The following is an 8999-nucleotide window of genomic DNA, read 5'->3' on the forward strand; positions in this document are numbered from 1 at the left end:
AGTCAAGTTGAATTTCACAACTATTACAGCTTTTTAAGTATCAAAATCTAACCATACACTTTAAATTTAAAATACTGAATTTATGCAAAATACATTGGGAAATCATGTGCTATTATACTAAAAACTGTTTGATTATGTTACAAAATTACACTGACAGGAAACTATTTGCAACCCAAATGGCTATAATTATATACACAGCATGTTTTCAAAAAAGAACATACACACTGTGCATTTAAGATACATACCATGTCCATGAGTCTTGATAATTGAGAATACAAACTAGACTTCCTCTAGAAACTGTCACCAGCTGTGGAGTCATAAAACCTCCCCCAAAACACTAGTTTCTTACATATGTTTCTTCATAGCACTTAAAATCAAATTTTTAGCAGTGGTAAGACTCCTGGAAATCATATTGAGACAGTGTTTCCCAAACTTTAAAGTATCAACATAATAGTTTCTATAAATGAAATCTTACAAAGATGCCCCCAATTAAAAAAAAATTTTAAAATAAAAGTGAAGCAACTCTGACTCAATTGAACAGCTGTACTTTTTTCCTCTTTTAAGATAGCTCCATAAATACCCTATGGCTTCACAAAGGATTACTTGAAAAACTATATGGAGATTCAGTACCCTAATTTTGATGAAACTGAATAGCTTTCATATTCCTGGCCTAGGTTTCTAGAAATTATACCCTTATTATTTGTGTGACATTGTAAACTTACACTGTTAAGCCTTGGGTCCCTTTGACCAAAGCAATTTTAGCTATGACCGTGTAATTAGGTGTATTATTTGCCTATGCAATATGCCTCAAGCCCAGGTTTTCTAAGTAAATAGTACAAGTATTTCATTGTGGATGTTTCTGCCACTGCATGCAAGATTATTTTTTACTTTACCAACTATTATGTTTATTTACTAAATGGTCACATAATAAACATAATAAGTAAGCCTATCTGACTCTAAGAAGGCATATTATTTATAGCTTTTGTAAGTTTGTTTCTTTTGGGTTTTTTTTGTTGTTGTTTTTTTAAGGAGGGTGCTGCTCACAGTAGCCCACGCCGGGATCAAACGGGCAACCATGGTGTTATTGGCACCATGCTCTAACTACTTCCCTAACTGGCCACCGCTATGGATAGCTTTTAAAATATAAACAAATCAGTCTTTAAGTAATGAGAGGTGTATTAGGTTAGATTCCCTCCCCTTGCCCTACTCAATGAGAGCTTTTTAGTTTCTTATCTTCATGAATTGTATTATGTTTAACCTTTGATTAAATAACATGAAATGCTTTTTTCCTGCAGATGTGGACAAAGTACAAGAAAACAGAAATTCAAAAAGCAGGTCTAGGGAGCAACAAAGCCCCTAATTCTATTACCCACTACATGACATGTGGGCCAAGTGGTGAGTTTCTTGCTTAAAATGTAAATGAGATTAGTCTCATTTATACAAACTAACCGCGTTAAGAACAAGTGCATATTGCATTAACAGATGTAAATATTGCTTGCTTAATTCATGACTTCTGTCCTACTTACTAGTAAAGCAAGATTATTTGATTGCCATAAGTTTTTGCCTGTCAGACAGGAAACAAACCTTTAAAAATTATTTTCCTTTTTTTCCCTCAATTTAAATTTGATTTTAGTATTGAATAATGTTTTAGGAACTTTTTTCGTTTGAAGTCTTTTTTTTTTTTTTTTTTGGTAGGAATATGACTTTTCCACAATGTTCTTGATAATTGAGGAAGATAAACTAAATGCCTTTCTTATGAAAGGCCACTCAAAGAAGACGTGTCTCTTCCTGTCACCCTCATTCCTATAGAAATATCCGGTGCATGCTGTTCTTAACAGTAGCTGTTCTGTATTTTATGTCTTGCATCTTCAAGCTTTTCTTATATTTTCTTTCTTCTTTCTACCTTTTAACTAAATACAGAGAGAAAAGTGTCCTTCAGTTTCTCAGTATGAAGCCTTTATTTCTGAAGTAACAAGACACCCAACTATAGAAATCATTTTTAAAAATCTTTAAGGAGACTTTATACAATCCTGTGTGACTAAAGCAGGCAAGAAATACAAACCTTCATTCCTTCCTTGAATCAAGGAGCACTACTGGAGTCAACTGCCAAAATTTTTAGGTTTTAGGACTTACTCTATACATTGTACTTTTAAGATCTACTGAATAAAGGATCTTCTCCCACTAAGGACCAAGTGTTTTAAAGTTTCAAGGAGTACTCCAAGAAACATCTACTTCTTCTATCATTTGTTTATGAATTTATCCATGTTTGCTTAATGCTTCTGCTAAGTATTAGCCAAAATCTAGACATTTATATTTAGTTGTATAAATCTAAATTAAATGCTGTAGTATGTTGTGGAATGTATTATATATCAAGATACAGAGAACATTGTTTTGGCATGCCAGAGCCTTATTTGGTTAGCAGACTGCATGTGTTGGTATTCTTTTTTTTTTTTTTTTTAAGCCAATTATTTTGATGCACTGCAAAAGAAATTCAGTTTATTAGATAAATCTGAAAAATCCATGATAGGAGTTACAAAAAATTTTCAGTAATATTAATCTTTCCATATTCCCCATTAAGCAACACTAAGCATTCACATGTGGATCCAAGTTAAGAGGTTTTCTGAAACTTTTTTTTAATAAGGTGATTTTCCAGCAAATGGCATTCCCAAGATAAAGCTGTTGTATTTTGACTCATTTCCCTTCTTTAGTATTAGGTTATATGCTTGTGTTTGTTTTTTTTTTAACTTGAGAGCTAACTGTTGCTTAAGAAGTTTTCTTATGGCAAAAATAATGTAAATAATTTACTGTGATCTACATTTTGCCAGGAACTCACTTATTATTAAGGTTATCACTTATTAAGAAGAATTTTTCTGTTTTTGTCCTTTATAATATTACATTAAAGTTGGTAACTATTATTGGTACTTTTGAAACATTTGTATGCATTTGTTATCTGTAACATTTAAAAGAAGCACAAAAAAAGTAGATTTAGTTAACCCAGGGAAACATCAATTTTTTTGTAGTTCCAATTTTATATCACAGTTTTATTTTCTTATGAAATCCAAAAATGCATTGATACCTCTTAATGCAAATTCATTATTTAACATAAATATCAAAATAATCTTAAAGTTTGAAATGAGAAAGATACTGACTTTTTTATTTTAACAGTGTACTTCTTAGGCTCTCATTACCACCTGTAAAAATCTTTTTGGAGTAATTCCATATTCCACAGTGTGTGGTTTATGAACTATGTGTTTCATCACTAACCTAGCTCCCATGAGATATGTGTCTCTTCTGCTCTCTCTCTCTCTCTCTCTCTCTCTCTCTCTCTCTCTCTCTCTCTCTCTCACACACACACACACACACACACACACACACAACACACACAGTTTTTTGGTAGGCCAGTAGCAGTGTTGTGTTCATAGTCGACTTTCAGAAAAACCATTAAAGACAGAACGTATAGTTGACCAGAAATTCAAGTGGAAGTTAACGAACTTGGACTTACCAACTTAATGCCACCATTAACTAGATTTTGCCACCAAATAATGCTGTAAAGTTAAATCACTTTTAAACTCTTGGATCAAAGGTGCTATGTAATGTAAATACAAAGGATTCTTACTAAAATACAAATATTGCACAGAAGACATATTTAAAATCTGTTCTCTAGACTTGGAAAAAATCTTTCTCCATCATGACTCCCTAGATTCAAATATCAAATTGATAATGGGCATTGTGGCAGTGTAGGGACATTCACATGTAAAAAAATGTAAATTCATTTTTAGGTGGTAAGTGGAAAGTAAAGTAAATATAGAAATTATGTTTTAGCTAAAAGTGGGTAACTTACATTTGTATTAACTAGCTTCTAATTTGCACAACTAGGACACATCCCAGGACAGTTACTGAAAGTTGACATTTAATGAGTAGGAGGTGGCCCAATGGAGGTGAATATCACAGCTTGGCCTCTCCAGGACACTAATATCCTAAAACAAGGAATCTGCTAACTTAAGCAGCGCATTATTGCTTCAAGTAGAAAATGCTTAAGAGCAGCCTATAAAGTACTAAATCTGAGTAGGCTTACCCTGAGAAAGCCCAGTTAGAGACAACCAAGGGAACACCTGAAACTGCAAAAGTGGGAATATATTCATCACCTTTTTCATACCATTGCAAGAAAAGGACTAGATAATAACCACATAAATATTTCACTTTCTCCAAAAGGTACCATCAGAAGCAAACTTAGTAGGAAGTCACTTTTCCCTTAAACTACTTCTGCCAAACAAAACAGTATGGCCACTAGAAAGTAACCGGGGCCACTTTTCAGACTGGGGCCTGACATGCTTTTCATTATTTGTCTCTATTGTGAATCTACACCTAACCCCCCCTAGAAAACTGAAGAATTCAATATACAGGGTAAGAGCTTCGGTCCAGAGCTCCAATAAGTGCTTCAGATCTGGCCATGTGGAAATGTTTGGTCCAAGTTTTTGAACTGGTGGTTACCAAAGAGTTCATGAAACAGGTTTGTATGTAGCACCTTTCATGCAATGCATAGTAACAGCCTATTTTAAAAATCACTGTGCGTATTACAGAATTGCAGCCACCTCACAAATGAAATATTACAGCCTGTACTTTCTTAACAGTGTATGTCAGAAAGTGAAAAGGATATTGTACCAAATCTGGAATTACAGTGAGGAGTAATGTATGCTAAAAGACTTTTGTATTTTAAGTTACTTATGAGAAAAGTGGTGAATTTGTTTTTCTTTTCTGCTACACTTAATCCTGAGATGTATTTTTTCTTTAAGCCTTGAATGAATACAAAAGGAGCCCATTTTATAATATAAACCTTGATGTACATGTTGAAATATTTGGACAATGAAAATGCCTTAAAAGGAATGCTTATGGATAAAGTTGCACTTACAACACCCTTTAACGAAACCTGATTTTAAATTGTCTTTTTCTTTTCTACTAAGGGTTCTCTTTCAATGTTTGCTATTGTACTTATAACTGTTATTAAATACCAAATCAAATAATATAAAAGCTGTAACATTTCCTTTAAAAGTAATGCTATTGATGGATTTGGAGTTGAATAGCAAAATGTTTATTACTTGGCAATACCTAGTATCAGCCACAGAAATCCAATTTATAACAAAAGACACCATCGTTTGGTTTATCTTTTTAAAAGCATTCATTATTTTTCATTTTTTTAATCAGGTTGGTTTAACATTCACTTATCAAACTGATATAAAAATAAAACAGGTGATTTTTATAACAAGTGGTTAGTAATCATTTAAAAATTACAAAATTTAGCCAAGTATTATTCTTTCCTTTTCCTTTGCCTAGGAAAACCTATTTTCAGACATAACACATAACCTTGTTTGGATGATTGTCCTAATCACTTTGAGTTGTGTATTGGAGGTTTCAGGAGAGAGCCTATCAGTTCTGTCAATTCTAAAATAGGTTTAAATACATAAATAGATTGAGCAAATCAGTATCTCTTTTTCACCTATAGCCTTTAGAGGCAGAATGGCAACCAGCCTTGTGTCCTTGGGCAGGTCAGTCTTTCGGGTCTACTTCCACCAAAAGGGGGGAAGGGCAGTTAGACCAGTTATCTAAGGTCCTCAATGTCTTTGATTCTATTCATTAAACCTTCATTTTATAGGCGAAGCAACCTAAAATTTAGAGATATAGTACAGCGTAGGTTAAAAACTAACATGGCAACTCAGAATAAGGTTATCATTTATAGAATGTCTTAATCCACTTAAATCCGTTCTGTGTTTTATAAAAATTCTGCCATGAGTAGACTTGTAGTTTCTAAACATACATATATATATATATATATATATATATATATATATATATATTTTCAATAAATGACAAGTTTTTACTTTGATTTTGCCGTAGTAACATAAATTGGTATAAATTAAGTACAGTATCTCTACCAGATGGGAATTAGTTTTTGAGTGATCAAACTTAGGAAAATAATGGTTATCTTATGACTCCCATTTGATTATACTAGAGGAAAACATGACAATTTTCATGACAAGACCTGTAGGCTATTTTTGTAGTCTTGTCTGCACCAGGCCCTCAACTGATGAAGGGTTTTGTTTGAATTTAAGTGAAGTGAAAAAAATGTCCATTTTTCTCTATTTTTGAACTAGCTTCTATGTGACAACTGACAATACATAATCTTGGGATCTTATATTTCTCACATGCCATAAATGAAAGGGGATGAGTAAAATTTAATACATGACTTAATTCGTGTTCACATTTCTAAACCAATCCTTATGGCCTGTGTATTACTGAGTTTTAAAATGTAATTTCATTAGTATAATGATTACATTTTCCATCGCTACTTTGAGTTTTTCTAAATTAAAATTATCTAAGAATAGAACTTGATAAAAAGTTAATTAGCTTATATTTTCACTGGAAAAAAAATCAACGGTTTAAAAACAAACACCCAGTAATGTAAGGTTTTAGCCCTTGCCCCATATTTAATTTTCTTGCTGGGGAGTTATTCCTTAATCCTCATTCCCCAATGATAACTACTATCAACAATTTAATATATTCCTTTTGATTTTTTTCCTATACGTACAGTCTAATGCATGATTTTATATATGCTGTTTTGCCACTTGTTTTTTTCAAGTACAGTAACACCCTAATGAAGATGTAAGATAGTTAATCTTGGTAAACTAACCTTAGTTTTTGTTTTGTTTTGGTTTTATTGGGGAATATTGGGGAACAGTGTGTTTCTCCAGGACCCATCAGCTCCAAGTCGTCCTTCAGTCTAGTTGTGGAGGGCGCAGCTCAGCTCCAAGTCCAGTCACTGTTTCAATCTTAGCTGCAGGGGGCGCAGCCCACCATCCCATATGGGAATTGAACCAGCAACCTTGTTGTTAAGAGTTTGCACTCTAACCAACTGAGCCATCTGGCAGCCCCTAACTAAACTTAGTTTTGATGTTAACTTATTCTTAATTTTTGAAAGCATTCCTGTAATGGGTCATGGAGGGTAGGATCTGAGCTGATATTACCTTAATACATCTTTTTAAAAACAGCTTAAGATGAATTATTCCTCCTAAAATGATTTAGCTAATCACCAAATCAAGGTCCTAAATATTCTTATTTTAAATGCTTTTTACAAATTACAAGTAAGAAAAACAGCTTTCAGAAATAAATGTATTCTAACTATTAGCCCAATTAGTTGTTTTTATCAAAGTTTAGTATTATGGGATCATGTCCTGTCTTCTTCACAAATGTAAGGAAGTCTTCAGGGCTCAATCCCATGGTTGCAGTATTGGTCATTGGATGAAAGTACACCTTTTCATGTCCACCTTGCAAAAAAGCAGAATCCAGAACAAATTTTACATCTCCATCATCACAGAAGAGTGCCAAGGGTGTGGCACAGCCTTGGCCAACTTTCAGTTTTTCCAGCATGGCTGTTTCATCAGCAAACCGCAGATTTCCACTGCCAACACCTAACTGCTTGGCAAGATCATTTAAGTTAATTTGTCTATCATGAAGAACTGTCACCAACCAGTAGCCTTTTTTCTTCTTGTCTTTAAGAAATAAGTTCTTACTATGTGCTCCTTTCAAATGTTGGATATGAGGCATCATTTCTTCAACTGTAAACACCTGTAAAATATCACATGATAAGTTTAAAACTAATATGCATGTATACACACACTGCACACATATACAGTTACACGTATTTTGCTTGCTAGGTGAAAACAGCAAGGTTAAGAAGTAATGCCCTGGGTTTCACTGGCAGAGAGACACCCATTACCAAATATTTACAAGCCATCTCACTTCCTCATATTGGGACTCAGTTTCTTAGCTCAGGTGTCTATTCCAGTGGTGGGCCAAGCCCTCACATTCCTAAAATGCTTTTTCTTTAAACTTTTAGTACTGAAAGTTTATAGCAGCCCAGACTCCTATTCCTTAGCATTCCGTTACATCCAGATCAGGTGACAACCTCCAATCTACAAATATATAGCCACAATGAGGGTAAGAGGGCAGGGAATGAGACCATGGACTAAGAGAACATCAGAAAAGCTGGCAATATGCACAAGGGGGAAGAGTGTGTAGACTCTATGGGAGGGAGGGAAGGAAGTCGGAGAAAAATGATAGCTTTGATGTTAAATTTGTGAAGTCGAGTAAGACTGACTTTTAATGTATTTCTCTACCCTTTGAAGATCGCCATAGTTAGCTATTATCATTAGCTGTTACTCAAGTCCTGGATAAAAACTTTGTGTCCCTGCAACACGCAAGTTACACATTGGTTCTGTGGAATAACTGCAAATAAATCTTCACATCAATACATTAAATCATGTTACAAACTCCAAACTCTTTAACCTTGGTATCCTGCTGTATTCATGTGATACCTAATACATCGTAGCCACTGCAGAGACGGTTTACTGCTTGGTAACTTATTTCATCTACACATAAAGTGGACACACTAATGAACATCCGACATCACTTTAAGATGCACAACTTCTCAGTAAGTTGCAGTAGTTCTCAACGTGAAATGTGTTAAAACCACTCCAAGAGGAAAACGTAAGTTTCCTCACAATAACATCATAATTCCAAATGGAGAACCCTTCGATATGTCTGTCGGGTCCCTTTCGTACTCTGGACCCCGGGGAATGCCCTAGAACGGACGTTTCTGCGGCACATTACCCCTGGGACAGATGGTTTTAGCAGCCTCGCCCACCAGACGCTGCAGCGGAGCCCACCGCTTTCGGCCGGGCTGTCCCGGCGGGAGCGCCTCACCTCCGGGTGCTCCACGACCTCCGTGCGGATGGCGAGTGCGCCGAGCCGCTGCTCAAGCTCCGCGCGCAACTTGGAGCCTGCCATACCGCTGTCGTGGCCGCGGGAGACACGAGAAGGAAGTGCCTGGCTTCCTGAGACGGAAGTGCCTGGAGGGACTAAGACCGCCGCCGGAAGTGCAGTGCCGGTACTTTCCGCAGGTGGCGGCGCTGTTTTCGCGGGCCTCTCCTTGCGCGTCTCCGAAA

The 8999-nt window shown here is 35.4% G+C and overlaps 2 protein-coding genes across 4 annotated transcripts in view; one reads left to right on the plus strand and one right to left on the minus strand.

The window, feature by feature from the left end:
- The window catches only part of CCDC88A (coiled-coil and HOOK domain protein 88A), a 117227-nt gene extending 112199 nt beyond the window's left edge, over positions 1-5028 (plus strand). For both annotated transcript variants that reach the window (XM_019719686.3, XM_019719699.3), the window contains 2 exons: positions 1296-1395; positions 1921-5028. In XM_019719686.3, the coding sequence (XP_019575245.3) occupies positions 1296-1360 (65 nt within the window). In that variant the 3' untranslated portion in view covers positions 1361-1395; positions 1921-5028. The remainder of the gene's footprint in view (positions 1-1295; positions 1396-1920) is intronic.
- Positions 5029-6686: 1658 nt separating this feature from the next.
- LOC109438917 (prolyl-tRNA synthetase associated domain-containing protein 1) lies at positions 6687-8982 on the minus strand. Of its 2 annotated transcripts, none has more exons than XM_074333912.2 (2): positions 8665-8982; positions 6687-7620 (listed from the first exon to the last, which is right to left on the minus strand). In XM_074333912.2, the coding sequence occupies exons 1-2, from the start codon at positions 8839-8841 to the stop codon at positions 7186-7188; spliced, it is 612 nt and encodes a 203-aa protein (XP_074190013.2). In that variant the 5' UTR covers positions 8842-8982; the 3' UTR covers positions 6687-7185. The 2 variants fall into 2 exon arrangements, with proteins under 2 accessions (XP_074190013.2, XP_088652288.1); XM_088796162.1 differs by having other exon boundaries at positions 8758-8912.
- Positions 8983-8999: the final 17 nt, after the last annotated feature.

The sequence above is a fragment of the Rhinolophus sinicus genome, chromosome 2 (genome assembly GCF_057876585.1).
Source record: "Rhinolophus sinicus isolate RSI-liver-muscle chromosome 2, RSI-T2T, whole genome shotgun sequence".
NCBI lineage: Eukaryota > Metazoa > Chordata > Mammalia > Chiroptera > Rhinolophidae > Rhinolophus > Rhinolophus sinicus.